Source organism: Leptosomus discolor, chromosome 1 (genome assembly GCF_034619465.1).
Source record: "Leptosomus discolor isolate bLepDis1 chromosome 1, bLepDis1.hap2, whole genome shotgun sequence".
NCBI lineage: Eukaryota > Metazoa > Chordata > Aves > Leptosomiformes > Leptosomidae > Leptosomus > Leptosomus discolor.
The window spans coordinates 59,621,537-59,637,068 of record NC_141391.1 but is presented as its reverse complement, the minus strand read 5'-3'; the positions used below and the strand labels follow the sequence as shown (position 1 = coordinate 59,637,068).

Here is a 15,532-nt window from a genome sequence, read left to right as displayed (position 1 = left end):
CAGAAGCAAGTACGTTGGCTTTGATATACTATCAGCTGGTTGTTAAGACACTTCAAAGAGTGATAAGTGATGTTGGTGTGTATCTCTTTGGCCATGGAAGCTTTAGGCCCACATCTCTAGCATCCAAGCTGATATACAGGCAGATGCCAGATGGAAGGTAGTGCTCCACCTACAAATACTGTCACGTTTTGTGAAAAGCTGAATTCAGTCAGGATGTGTTAAGATCTTGAAGGAACCAGATGTTCACTCCTGTTAAGATGGCATCAGTTTGGGCGTGTTAAACATAAAGGACAACTTTGTAGTTGAAAATATAAGTGCCTACTTCTAGTGTTTTAAGAAATCAAGGATATTTTTGTGGCTCTTATGCCAGGACCTAGATGCTTCAATCCTGCCTGAAGTATATTCTCTTGCAGATATGAGTCTGTGTCTTTAAGAAATGTTTTGCTTTAGTGATGGCATGTCTGAAGACAGAATGTCCATGTTGTTTTGTAGTACCACATTTCATTAGGTCTTCCTAGTTTGAGCTGTATTCTCTCAGCTGTTCAGTTTATGTCTAGGTGCCTCTAGTAACTTCTCATTTTGCTAGTAAGAATTTTATAGGATTCCCCGAAGATTTTTAAATCAACCCCGGTAATGATTCCCTAAAGACTTCTACCTTCCTAAATGTTAACCAGTGTCAAATGGAAACTTGTAAACATTGGCTAGAACTGTCTGATTTCTAGCACACGTTTACTTTTGTACCTGTGTGATTATGCTTGTTGGAACTCATTTGGTAGCCAAAGCATTGCTTAATGTGTTGAAGTCCTCCAGTTGCCAAGTGAAAAGTGGTTATTAGGCATTTACTGTAATCAGAGGAGGACCGGTGGATGGACCCTTAAAGCAAATATGTGACTGTGCTGTTAAAAAGTTCCCAAAAATTTTTTGGAGGGGGACTAGAGCTTATTCTTTATTACCTGTCCAAGAGAGCACGTCTTGAAAAGATATGGTTGTGAACAACATGGAGCTAACACAAATAATTAATCCTTTTTGTCTTCAGGAATCTCATAGAGCAGTCAGTAGAGATGAAATATAGCATATAGCAAGGAGGAGCTTGTTGCTCCCCTTATAAACAGGCAGTTTGGCTTAGAAGTGTAATATTTGCAATGTATACTAACTCAAATAGCTCTTTATAAGTCTGCGTGCTTTCTGGTGCAGACCCTTTTTCAAAAACCAAAGAGAAGATGCCCTTAGTGATGTCTCCTCTTTACAGCTTTCCTTTCCCCCTCTGCACTCCTCATGGAAAAAGACCTTTTCATAACGCAGGCTCAGCTAAAGGCAGTTTGCAATGTCTAGCTTGCTGCTTATATGATGTACGGACTGGGCTTGTTCATATGTTGATTTTTTTTGTTCTATTTCTTTTCCATTGGATTAAGACTTTTACCTGCCTTAGGCTGTCTTTTAGCTCTCTTCAATTGGTAGAGAAAGTTCTGTCAGACCTTTTCAAGAATTTTCCCAGCCTCCCCTTTCACCTTGAGATGTAATACTGTAATGGATAATACTCCATTGTGTCACATTTCTGTCTGGCTGCCTGCTGCTTGAGTGGTGTGCTGACTTATTACAATTGTGAAGCTGGAAACTTCCACTTTGCACCAAATTAACGTCTTTGGAAAAAGCCTGCTTGTTGGCAGACTACTTCAGACTTCTCGTAATATTGATATTTAAGCATTTAGTCAAACTCCTCGTCCCTGTGGTTTCTTCCCATCCCTCATGTCCCCATATTTATCTCCCTTTCGAGCTCTATTTTGGAATGTCTTTTATATCATTGTTGTTACCACTGTATTGATCCAAGTCAGTTTCAGTTGCCTTTTCTAAAATAGTGTAGAAACATGATACTAAATTTCTTCAAGATATAGTCAGAGTTAAATTTGCTCTTAATTGTTTTTTGAATTAAAACACCTCCCAGGGTCACTTCCAACCTGACTTAGTCTACAATTCTGTCATGTGTTTGTCTTTCCAAATGAAATGTTTTTGTCTTCCTGTTTCTTCACATCCTACCTAGTGAGGTAATTTTCTAGGCATTTGAAGGGACTATCTAGTGCATGATAACTTGTTGTAAACTGACTTATTTTTCTGATACTCTTTTGAGACATTTTTTTCCCTAGAAACATTTCCTATTATGAACTCTCTGAAATTGCACAGAAAATCCTCTAAACAGTGCTCTCTTTTAATCATAGAATCATTAGGTTGGAGTAGACCTCTAAGATCATCAAGTCCAACCATCTACCTAATACCACCGTGCCCACTCAACCATGTCTACAAGTGCTTTGAACACCTCCAGGGATGGTGACTCCACCACTTCTGGGCAGCCTGTTGCAATGCTTGACCACTCTTTCAGTAAAGAAATTTTTCCTAATGTCCAACCTAAACCTCCCCTGGTGCAACTTGAGGCCATTTCCTCTTGCCCTATTGCTTGTTACTTGGGATAAGAGACTGACCCCCACCTCACTACAGCCTCCTTTCAGGTAGTTTAGAGAGCAGTAAGGTCTCCCCTCAGCCTCCTCTTCTCCAGACCAAACAACCCCAGTTCCCTCAGCCACTCCTCACAAGACCTGTTCTCCAGGCCCTTCACCAGCTTCATTGCCCTCCTCTGCACTCTCTCCAGCACCTCGATGTCCTTCTTGCAGCGAGGGGCCCAAAACTGCACACAGGATTCGAGGTGCAGCCTCACCAGTGCCAAGCACAGGGGGACAATCGCTTCCCTACTCCTGCTGGCCACACTATTGCTGATACAGGCCAGGATGCTGTTGGCCTTCTTGGCCACCTGGGGACACTGCTGGCTCATGTTCAGCCGGCTGTCGACCAGCACCCTGTCACGGTTCACTCAGTGGACTCGTTGTGGTTCGATTGCTGTGATCTCGAAGTGCAAAATTAAGGCGACCACGCCAAAGGGGTTTGCTTCAATCAAACAGTGACACTTTATTGTTCTCCCGTAAAGCGGTGTGTGATAGGTAAAGAGGGTGAAAGGAAAATGAAAAGTAAAGTGAAAAGAGGAAAGAGGTTGATAGCTACCAGCACAGATCCAAGGCATCCCTGTGGTCCCAGGTCCAGGCAGCATACTGCTGGTCCTAACGATCGTTGTGATCCTTGGTGGGGAAAGCTTCCAAAGTTCAGTTGCTGAGGAGCCATCTTTTATGTCAAGTAACACACCTTGCTCCTCCTCCATATCTCCGCCTCTTCTTGGCTCCATTGATGCTGATCAATCTTTCTTGACAGCAGTTAATGCGGTCCACCTTATCAGCTCAGGCTCGTCCTGTACCTGAGAACGGCACAGCATTCTTCGTGCCATGCAGCTCTCCCTCCCAGGGTGTTTGTACCACATTCCGTTCTCGGGATCAGCAACTGTGTCTCAGGCAGGCCTCTGCAGACTCATGTCAAGATGTTAGCCTAACTTTTGGAGTACCTTAGTGTCCATATCCCTGATGACATGGTTGAGACAATGCTGTTCTTCAGACTGACTCTTACACACCCCCAGGTCCTTTTCTGCCAGGCAGCTTTCCAGCCACTCATCCCCAAGCCTGTAGCGCTGCATGGGGTTGTGGTGACCCAAGTGCAGGACCCAGCACTTGGTCTTGTTGAACCTCGTACAATTGGCCTCAGCCCATCAATCCAGCCTGTCCAGATCCCTCTGCAGAGCCTTCCTACCCTCGAGCAGATCAACACTCCCACCCAATTTAGCGTCATCTACAAACTTCCTGAGGGAGCACTCAATCCCCTCATCCAGATCATCGATAAAGATGTTAAACAAGACCAGCCTCAATACTGAGCCCTGGGGGATGCTGCTTGTGACCGGCCGCCAGCTGGATTTAACTCCATTCACCACAACTCACTGTGCTCAGCCGTCCAGCCAGTTTTTAGTGTACAGCTGTCTAGGCCATGAGCCACCAGCTTTCCTAGGAGAATGATCTCTTAACTTTTGATACCGTATTTGGAACGTGAACTTTGTCAGGTCTCTCTAATACTGCATTCCAGATGGCAAGGAAGCAGGCTTCTGCACTAGAATGTAGTATTTGGGGATGCCTTCCGTGGTAATTCCCATGACTGTTCCCTCACACATTTGCAAAGGTGTCTGTCCAACCTTAGTGAATGGAGCAGAGCATTTCCCTCCCTGACCTGCTTCTTGTTTTCGAAGAGGGTAGGATAGGTAGAGAGACAGAAGAAGGTACAGAGACACTGCTGTGCAAAGTTCATGGTTATGCGTGAAGTATCTTTGCCCTTCAGAACAGAATTTATGCCAAATCCTTCACCATTACCTTGTTTATTCTCCTACCACAAAAAGCTATTCCTTATTAACAAAACTGCCTTGACACAGTTTGTATTTCTTATAATATGTGGAATGTGCCTACTGCCGCCTTTGAGACTATGGGACTGGCAGGAACTACTTGGATCACTGTCAGATATAGATTTTTTTTTTTTTCTTCTAAATCAATGTGTCTGCATGTTATTATGGTGTATTTAGGTTAGAAATGTAATGAGAAGCATACTGAGATGTATTAACAAGCCAGATGTTAAGGAAAAATGCTAATAAATATTTCTTCTGAATGTCTCATTATAGCATGCAAGTATTTCCTTGAGATAAGTTAATTTGCATGAGGGCAATCTGTAGCTGACATCTTTAATCTGTTTAGTCCCTCTCTTCATGCTTCACTCCAGCCATTTTAGTTTAGCTTGTTTTAATTCCATTGCAACAACTTTGAGTTTGTGTACTCACTCTTTCATCCAGTTTTACAATTTGATAAGTAGTTAAGTAAATACATCTCAGTCCTTTCAGTTCAACAGAAATATAAAATTAATCAGCAGTCTCTGACAGGGTGATCGATACTGTTATGGTGTGGATTTGGACAGTTATTTTTTGCAAATTTCTTGCCTTTAAAAGTAGTTAAAAAAAATAACACTTCTCAGTGTCAAGTAAAGATATTTACATACATGTACGACAGATACCAGTAGAGCGTGTGGAGTAGAATCTTGTAGTGATAAATTCAATCGGTATAGGTGTGTTTCACTATAAACCAAATAAATCAATGTATTTTAAATTTCATTCTGTATTTTTATTTGATGTGGATGTTGATCTGACCTAAATAGTCAGCTGTGTTCTTCTCCTCCCTCCTTTTTATGACTATTGAGTATTTACAATTTCATTCTGTATTTTTATTTGATGTGGATGTTGATCTGACCTAAATAGTCAGCTGTGTTCTTCTCCTCCCTCCTTTTTATGACTATTGAGTATTTACAATCAAGGACTAGGTGAAGTCAGTTTCTGGTAGGTGGGAATTGACTGATCACTTTGCATGCAAGGAAGAAAGGAAAAAGTAAAGACAGCCTTCAGCTCCTTTGTGGTTTGCCTGAACTGATAATAGCATGCTGATAACATATAGATCTGATTGAAGTAGGTTTATGTAACACGTTGTTTTTTTTTTTTTTAATAGCAGCAGTGATGTAAGAATTTTCCCTTTGTATTTTGAGTTTTTTATTTTGAAGTTTTTTGTTTTAAACACTAAAAAGCACATATAGGTCAAGCAAAGAAATGTTTGCCAGTACGAACTCTGTGCTAGGCATTCTGGGAGAGTGCTTTCTTGCAGCAGATGAGGATTCTTTGTGGCTGGCAGCAGAAACTGCAGCAGTGTCTTAGCAGTTTCCTTTCATCTTTGATTATGTTCTAAGGATCTCTGAAATATAGGAGCTCTTTCCCTGACCCTCTGGAATATCTTTTCATCTCTGTTGTGGAGTACAGCACATGCTGAAAGCCTCCTGTCTTCTACAGTTGAGGTATCCTTTGCTTTTCATCACCCTCTGATTTTTGTCTTCTGCGGCTGGATTTTTGGCAGTGTTTGGCTTAAGCAAATAGGATTACATTTCAGTAGCTGATGGTTTCTAGTCGAGGAACATACTAAATGTCGGACGTAATGAAGATTGTACAAAGAAATATTTCTGCAAAGCACAGGAAAATTATTCGACTTGAGCAAAGGAAGAAGACATTCTGCAAATGCAATCAACGCTGCTAGAAATGCAAAATTCCACAGATTTGGAATGGGTTGCACTACAAGTGTTGTTCTCTTTAAAGGCATTCGTACAGTTTTTGAGAGAAACTGTGGTTATATTTGCAAACAGCAAGGGGAAAACAATGCCCTTGAATACACAGCATTCAGCTTGTCAAATGAAGATTCGGGAATATTGATTCATTCATCCCTGGTAAATACAAACTTGTTTCATTAATAATTTTATCTGCTAATTGAAAGCTAAACTAAAAACAGGGTACCATGGTTATTTAACAGCTACTGTCTACAGACATGAATATACTTTGTCCTGATATTGTAGGATGTTCGTGCATGTATATGACATGTAATACATGTGTGCCTGCAGCTGTAATGTTAAAGCTTAGAATTCATATTCATTGTATCATTTAGATTTGTAATGGTAACTCTAAAGAATTTACACTCATAAACAGGATTGTTACAGAAGATTGTCTGCTTTTAGATCTTTCTAAATGTACTTTTGGAATGTATTTGGCACTTCAGTTGAAGAACAACAGATGATTATGTTATTTGGAAAAACTAAGGAATGCATTGTTGGGAAAACAGTAACCCCGGATTTAAGGTTTATTTTTTTCAGATGTATTTGAGTACATTTTTTTTTTCTTCTTCTCTGAACTATTCTATTTTTGTTTAACTTACTGAAAGGGATACAGGAGCATTCTAGAAGAAAAAAAATGGTTAAAGGGATTAATAACTGTTTTCTGAGCCTGCTTTGCTCTCAAAAGCTTTTTTAGGTGTTGCCTGCTGCAAAGAAAACAGGGTTTAAAGTGAGACTGTCTTCTTTGTGCCCCCCAGGTTAATGACGCATTTGTGCGTCAGATGTATTACATTTAGGCTTGAGGGGTGGAATTCCACTAGCTAATGTGCACTGCTTGCTCTGGAATTGGGCTAGTTAAGGATTTAAATAGTTATTTAAAATAATTTGGCGTTGCTTATTAATTGCTTTGTCACTGGCTAGGTAGTTGGCATAAGAGGGGTGTGGTACACTGAAATAACTGAACAGATTTTGACAAGCTTCTAGTGTCTGCTGGCGTACCCACGCTGTGCAATTGCAGTTATGGAAAGCCTTTAGAAATTTCACAAAGCTTTGTTGTCTTTATGCTGTTCAGGTCCTTTCTTGCTGAACTCAAATGTAAGGAAAAAAGGGGGGTGGGTGTGTATGTATGTAACTGTATGTGTACATGTAGTCACAGACACACATATATGTATATTTATATACATGGGTACACACGCATAAGCTTCCAGGAAAATACAGAGTAATCTGAACTGTCTTCAGATGCTTAAAATAACTTACACGATGTATATTACCCTTCATGATGGCATTGCATTTTTATAAATTCTTAATATGGTTTGATATTAAAAATAAAATGGCTTCCCCAAGGTATTAGAAGCCTTTTTACGCTGTTAGCCATTTTTAAGTTAGCCCCATACAGATGGTTATTAGAGATTTGTTAAACTCTGAACAATGAATACTTTCAGTAACTTTTGTACTCCATTAAGTTTAAGACCTAAGACCTTTATTGGCCTTAAATTCTACATATAGTTAGATGAGTGAATGAAGAAATATTTTTTTTAAAATGTAATATGAATTATTGTAACTTGGAGGCTGCAGTGAAAAATTTTTGTATTTTTTTTTTTTCATTCTTTGTTTCATGTGGTGTTTGTTCCAGCAATAATTTCTCTTTAATTTAGTCCTACAGAATTTACAACTCAAGTGCCACATCTGTCACTTAGGGATTTTTTTTCAACTCCAGAATTTCTAGATGCTTCTAAATAATGATTTTTTTAAATTTTCTTTTTAAATTTTCCTGTATGGCTTTGTCAGCTTGGTTTAACTGGAAGTAGCGGATCAAGATAAGTTTCTTTCTGGGATAAATACCTTTAGGTTAGTATGGAAGAGTATGAAGAAGTGCTGCTTGTTGTACTGGACTGGTGTAGTCCATAAAAACAAAAGTCAGTATTTTACAAGAAAAAAAATTGGACTCCATTAAAAGGTCATACTCTTGATAATCAGAGCTGGCACTGGCTATGTCTTTCTGAGGTGCTGTCTGAGGCTGAGGAGCAGTTGCTGCTGACCTACCCTGAAGAGTAGAAAGCAGGATTCTCTGAAGAACGGGAAGAGGAAAGACACTGCAGTGCTGGCAACAGTGACAAATGATTTTATGAACTTGTCTAAGTATATTCATAGAACTCTTAAATTACAGCTGATTTAGTCAGCTCTTCATCTTCTAAGGAGGTGGCTTTCAGGAGGAGGAATTACCTGGCTTCTCACTGAGAAACTGTGTAGGGAGATGAACACTACAGGAGTCCTCTTCTGAGGTGAAGCTGTATGGCTAAAACCAAAAGAGCGGCAGTGTGTCACTTCCCTGTGTTTCCTTCTATTTTGGTGGTTGTTGCAACAGATGCAAGCGTGGGTGTATGGCTTCACCTATTTGTCTGTGCTGTAACACATATTCGAGCTGCAATTTTACCTCTGCCTTTTTGGGTGTACCTGCTATCTGGTCTATTTAGCTATTTTGGATCAAACATCTCCTGATATAGAGGTGTTGTCAAAACACCAGTGAATTTCAGGGACTACTTTAATTTAAGAACACATTGATTCTCTTGCAAGACTAGTGTTGAAAATCTGTGAAAATTTCCTGTGAACAGAAAGCTCTGGGGAAGTAGCTTTCCTTGAAGGAAAGATCTCCTGTTCTGTGAAGAAATAAGGAGGCAGAAGTAGTTGATTTAGCATACATTTTTTTTCTGGTTTACCCAGTAATCCAGAGGTCAGGAGGTTCTATCCAAAGTCTAATTAAATCTAATTAAAGTTTTGTCTTAAGCAGGCCTGCTCTTTTGATTCCTTGAAGGAAAGACAAAATGAAGCCTGGGTGAGAATGTCATCTCAGGAGTGCAGTTTATTTAAATCCATCTGATGTAATTCAAACTTGCAGTGAAAATGCTGTATATTTGGGAACATTTCTAGCCTGCCATGTACACTTTGTCTTGCTAGAACACAGGATCTCTTAGGGTCTTAAGGTCCACATAGATAAATTCAATACTTGAGTAAGAGAGTATAAATTTAGTTTGAGATGTTATTAAAAGTTGCATCAAAATTAATGAAAATATATTTTCCCTAAATGTCCACCTAGGGCATATTTATTTTCTGCGAATATTGAGAAAGCTTTCTAATTTGCTTAATTTTGTAGTAAGTTGAAGGATACAGTTTCAAAATATTACCGTGATTTGACGTGTTATTTCTGCTGTGTTGCAATATCTTAGAGTTAGGAGGGTTTTTTTCATGGCCTTTATTTTTATATTCAAATTCCGTTTTTTGGGTAATCATTGTATAACCAATGACTATAGAGTGAAGTGTTACTGTATGGTTTAGGGCCTAAACAGCTGTTTCAGATGGTAGACAAAGATGGAAAAAGAGCAAGGGAGAATGATGTGATGACAGTAAAACTGAAAACGTTTTAAAAGTCTTGAGTTTTTCTAGTGCCCCTTGAAGTATTTAGTGAGGGAAGGGGTTAGGTGAGTGTGCTAGCAATGCCAATGGAGGAGCTAGAAAATTCTGAAGTGAGACAGACTGGGCTGAAGAACATTAACATTTTTTTTCCTTACATTTCTCTGAAAATTGCAGAAAGCAACTTTTTTTTTTCCATGCTTGAAATGTTTTCTGCTCAATTTGCTTCTAATGGCTTATTCAGCACTGCCATTTCTCTCATTGAGCTTTAGAAACTTGTAGTTTGGTAAATCTGCTTAAGGTAGTTCGGTAGCTGTAGCGTGTGCAAGATGTGGCCTAATAATTCCAAGTAGTTTTTTAATTTATTAAGTCTGATGTGGAAAATATCCTTAATTTTAATAACTGTTACTTAATTTCTGCTTACACAATTTCCAAGAAGAAATTCAGGGCATTTTGAAATAGTGCATGTCCAGCTTTTAATAGGATAGATTTAGATATTTGTTGGAAATGGAACCACTAAACCTTGTGTGGTGGTTTGATGTCTGGCAGGGTTTTGGTAGTGGGGGAGGGGGCTACAGAAGTGGCTACTGTAAGAGGCTTCGAGAAGCTCCCCTGGCTCCAATTTCAGACCCGCCTCTGGCCAAGGCCAGACCAATGGCGCCTCTCAGAATAACTATTCGAGTGAAAGAACCTGTTGCTGGGGTTCTTTGTGGAGGAGAGGAGGGGGATGTAAGAGGGACAGCCCTGCAGACACCCAGGTCAGTAAGGAAGGAGAGGGGGAGCTGTGCCGGAGCAGAGGTTCCCCTGCGGCCCACGCTGGGGTGGCGGCTGAGCCCCTGCAGCCCCTGGAGCCCAGCGGTGGCCCAGAGGTTGGCCTGCAGCCTGCGGAGGGCCCCGGGCCGGAGGAGCAGGGACCGGGCCCGGAGCAGCCGCGACTCCGAGGCAGCCCGCGCTGGAGCCGCCCGTCGGGGGGAGGGCGGCAGCCCCGGGAGGGACCCGCGCTGGGGGGTTCTGGGGAGCTGCGGCCCCGCGGGAAGGACTCCCGTTGGGGCAGTGGGTGGAGGGCTGTCTGCCGGGAGAGGGACCCCGCGGTGGGGCAGGGGAGGGCTGCGAGGGCCCCTCTCCCTGAGGGGGAAGGAGCCGCGGAGACACCTTGTGCCGGACGGACTGTGACCCCCATTCCCTGCCCCCTGCGCTGCTGGGGGGGAAGAGGGAGCAGAGCTGAGCCCAGGAAGACGGGAGGGGTGGGGGGGAAGGTGTGTTTTTTAAGACCTGGTTGTCTCTCACATTATCCTTGATGGTGGTGGTTGTTCATTAAATTGATGTTGTTCTCCCAAGTTGAGCCTGTCTTTTGCCCGTGACCATAACTGGTGAGTGAGCCCTCCCTGTCTTTTGTCTCGACCCTGGAGCCTTTTGGTTATATTTTCCTCTCTCAGGGGATGGGGTAGGGGCGAGTGAGCGGCTGCGAGGTGCTTTGTTGCTGGCTGGGTGGGCTCAAACCATGACACCTTGCATTTTAGTAGCTGCAGTTTCTTAATCTGTGTCACCTGTTGACTTGACAGCAAAGTTAACATCAGGTGTTACTGAGTTTTTGTGTGACTGCTCTTTTTGTGCTGCTCATGAGTAATTTGGTTTATTAATAAACTGTGACATCTTTAAAATATACCAAAGTCTCTGTGTGGTGGGTTGACCCTGGCTGGATGCCAGATGCCCACCAAAGCTGCTCTCTCACTGCCCTCCTCAGCTGGACAGGGGAGAGAAAATATGATGACCGGCTTGTAGGTTGAGATAAAGACAAGGGGGATCACTCAGCAATTGCAGTCATGGGCAAAACAGACACAATTTGGGAAAAAATGTAATTTATTACCAATAAAATCAGAGAGGAGTAATGCGAAATAAAACCAAATTTTAAACACCTTCCTCCCACCCCTCTCTTCTTTCTCAGGCTTAACTTTATTCCTGATTTCTCTGCCTCCTCCTCCCAAGCGGTGCAGGGGGACGGGGAATGGGTGTTGTGGTCAGTTCATCACACGTTATCTCTACCACTCCTTCCTCCTTGGGGGAGGACTCCTCACACTTCCCCTGCTCCAGCGTAGGGTCCCTTTCACGGGAGACAGTCCTCCATGACTCCTCCAGCGTGGGTCCTTCCCATGAGCTATGGTTCTTCACTAACTGCTCCCACGTGGGTCCCTTCCACAGCATGCAGTCCTTCAGGAACAGACTGCTCCAGCATGGGTCCCCCAAGTCCTGCCACTACACCTGCTCCAGCCTGGGCTCCTCTCTCCATGGGGTCACAGGTCCTGCCAGGAACCTGCTTCAGCATGGGCTTCCCATGGGGTCACAGCCTCCTTCAGGCATCCACCTACTCCGGTGTGGGGTCCTTCATGAACTGCAGGTGGATATCTGCTCCACCATTAACCTCCATAGGCTGCAGGTGGACAGCCTGCCTCACCGTGGTCTTTACCACGGGCTGCAGAGGAATCTCTACTTCAGTGCCTCGAGCACCTCCTCCCCCTCCTTCTTCACTGACCTTGGTGTCTGCAGAATTGTTTCTCTCACATATTCTCACTCCTCTCTCTGGCTGCAATTGCTGCTGCACAGTAACTTTTTCCTTTTCTTAAACATGTTATCACAGAGGCACTACCAATGTTGCTGATGGGCTCAGCTTTGGCCAGCGGCGAGTTCATCTTGGAGCCGGCTGGCATTAGCTGTATTGGACATGGGGGAAGCTTCTAGCAGCTTCTCACAGAAGCCACCCCTGTAACCCCCCTGCTCCCAAAACCTTGCCACATAAACCTATTACACTGCATGTGGGAAGATTGATTAATGACAGTGGCGAGCTATGTCGTTCTGGAAACAACTCCACAGTAGACATTCAAGTTGCAAATAATTTGATTTCAGAATAGTATTAAATTATATGTGTGTGATTTTTCAAAAAAATACTTTTCTTGATTTGATATGTGATGTGTTTAAAGCTTAAAATGTTGGTATATTAGAAGGCCTTATATTAAGGCCTGCTCTTGCTGTCTGAATAACAAATTAATACCAACTTTGTTTATTTGTACTAAAATTTTCTACTTTAAAGTAGAAATATATAAAGGAGAGAGTTCTAAGGAAGTAATTCTGCTGAGTCAGTGTAAGTTGGATGTTTTTAATGTGCTTAAACAGCTTAGGCAGCAATTCTCTAATGGTGTGCAGATAATTTGTATGGCTTAGTCTGTTATTTCACTGTCATAACTTGCTTCAACTTGTAACTCTATTATAAGTGGCTTTTATTCATCAGCAAATGGAGCATTAGACCTCATTAGGCCTCTTAATAAGGAAGAAACAGAAATGTATGAGTACAGCATCTAACTGTTGCAAGGTTTTTCATGAGTCTCTTGAATGAGAGCACTACTTTTATCTCCTTTCATCTTACTGCTTTGGGAGAATAAAAACCTGGTGTCTTATGTGCTGGCTTGTTGTTTTGGCTAAACCTCCTGATGCTTTCTGCAGACTTTTTTTGTTTTGACCTTTTCATCAGACTCCTTTGGGAACAATGCTCGAATGCCTGTCTCTGGTATCCCTCTGCCCTCTCAGCAGGGGAAATTGGAGCACAAATTCATCAAATGCTCAGTTCCTGCAGCAAATATACTTTTTTGAAAGATGCACGAGGGGAATATCAGTCATAGGTTGGCAGGCACTCAGTGCACTGACATGCAAAAGATAAGATTGAGCATTGCATATTCAGGAAAAATCTTTTAAGACTGAGGATAAAACCTCAAGACTACATGCATAAGCCATTGTTCATCTATGCAAAGTAGACTGGACTAGCACAGAAAGACATCCAACCCAAAAAATATGCATTAGGTTGCATCTAGGTAGAAAACATGTTTCCACTGAATATAGCAGTGGGGTATCTTGGAGGAGTTGGATATCCTACTTTGAAAGCAATCAGAATGTCTGGAGTTAAAACAAACAAACAAACAAACAAACAAACCAACCAAAAACAAAAAAAAAACACCAAAAAAACCCCAAACAACCGAACACCACCTGATACTCAGCTACCTGATCAGGATGAGGAGGTGGATGAAGCCTTCTACAGCCAGCTGGAAGCAGCCTCACAATCACAGGCCCTGGTTCTCATGGGGGACTTCAACCACCCCGATATCTGCTGGAAAAGAAACACAGCCAAGCAGCCACAGTCCAAGAGGTTCTTGCAGAGCACTGATGGTAAATTTTGACTCAGTGGAGGAATCAATGAGGAGAGGTGCACTGCTGGACTTTGTGCTGACAAACAAAGAAGGCCTGGTTGGGGATGTGAAGGTTGGGGGCACCCTTGGCTGTAGTGACCACAAGATGGTGGAGTTCAGGATTCTGCGTGGAAGAAGCAGGGCAATCAGTAGGACTGCAACCCTGTACTTCCAGAGAGCTAACTTTAGCAACTTCAAAGACCTACTTGGAGGAATCCCATGGGCTAGGGCTCTAGAAGGTAGCAGGGGGCCAAGGGAGCTGGTTGCTAATTGAGCACAACCTCCTCCAAGCCCAAAACTGATGCATCCCTATGAGGGAAGAAACCAAACAAAGGAGGCAGAAGGCCTGCTTGGATGAGCAGGAAGCTTCTGGAAACACTCAAAGGGAAGAAGGAAGCTTACAACAGGTGGAAAAAGGGGCTGGCTACTTGGGAGGAATATAGGAGTGTTGTCAGAGCAACGAGGAAGGCTAAGGCTCATTTGGAAATCAGTCTGGCTAGGGATGTCAAAGACAACAAGAAGGGATTCTTCAAATACATCAGTAGCAAAAGGAAGACCAGGGAAAATGTGGGCCCTCTGCTGAATGAGGTAAATGCCCTGGTGACGGAGAATACGGAGAAGGCAGTTACTGAATGCCGCCTTTGCCTCAGTCTTTACTGCTAAGGCTGGTCCTCAGGAACCCCAGAGCCTGGAGGCAGGAGAGGAAGTCTGGAGGAAGGAAGACTGCCCCTTGGTCAAGGAGGATTGGGTTAGGGATCTCTTAGCCCGATGGGACAGTCACAAATCCATGGGCGTCTATGTTATGCTAAGCCACTCTCCATCATCTTTGACAGATCATGGAGGACAGGAGAGGTGCCTGAGGACTGGAGGAAAGCCAATGTCACTCCAGTCTTCAAAAAGGGCAAGAAGGAGGATCTGGGAAACTACAGACCAGTCAGCCTCACCTCCATCTCAGGAAAGCTGATGGAACAGCTCATTCTGGCTGTTATCTCTCAACAGGTGGAGGAAAAGATTATCAGTAGTCAGCATGGATTCAGCAAGGGGAAATCATGCCTGAGCAACCTGATAGCCTTCTATGATGGCATGACTGGCTGGATGGATGAGGGGAAAGCAGTGGATGTTGTCTACCTCAACTTTAGCAAAGCTTTTGACGTTGTCTCCCATCACATCCTCATAGGGAAGCTTAGGCAGTGTGGGATAGATGAGTGGACAGGGAGGTGGATTGAGAACTGGCTGAAGGACAGAGCTCAGAGGGTTGTGATGAGTGACACAGGGTCCAGCTGGAGGCCTGTGGCTAGTGGTGTTCCCTAGGGGTCAGTACTGGTCTTATTCAACATATTCCTCGGTGACCTGGATGAAGGGACAGAGTGCACCCTCAGCAAGTTTGCTGACAATACTAAGGTGGGAGGAGTGGCTGACACACCAGGAGTCTGTGCTGCCGTTCAGCGAGACCTGGACAGGCTGGAGAGCTGGGCAGAGAGGAACCTCATGAGGTTCAATAAGGGCAAGTGGAGGGTCCTGCACCTGGGGAGGAATAACCCCATGCACCAGTACAGGCTTGGGGCCAATGAGCTGGAGAGCAGCTCTGCAGAGAAGGACCTGGGAATTGGTAGACAACAAATTGACCCTGAGCCAGCAATGTGCCCTTGTGGCCAAGAAGGCCAATGGCATCCTGGGGTGCATTAAGAAGAGTGTGGCCAGCAGTTCAAGGGAGGTTTTCCTCCCCCTCTACTCTGCCCTGGTGAGGCCACATCTGGAGTATTGTGTCCAGTTCTGGGCTCCCCAGT

At 43.2% G+C, this 15,532-nt stretch overlaps 1 protein-coding gene across 2 annotated transcripts in view; it reads left to right on the top strand.

Moving 5' to 3' along the window:
* The window catches only part of DOCK9 (dedicator of cytokinesis 9), a 151,189-nt gene that overhangs the window by 14,724 nt on the left and 120,933 nt on the right, over window positions 1-15,532 (top strand). Inside the window, exon 1 of one of the 2 annotated variants that reach the window (XM_086482050.1) lies at window positions 6,064-6,225. The exons of the other annotated variant lie outside the window; for it this stretch is intronic. Within the exon in view, the coding sequence (XP_086338176.1) occupies window positions 6,064-6,225 (162 nt within the window). Of the gene's footprint in view, window positions 1-6,063; window positions 6,226-15,532 lie in introns of those variants that run through there. 2 annotated transcript variants of the gene reach the window in all.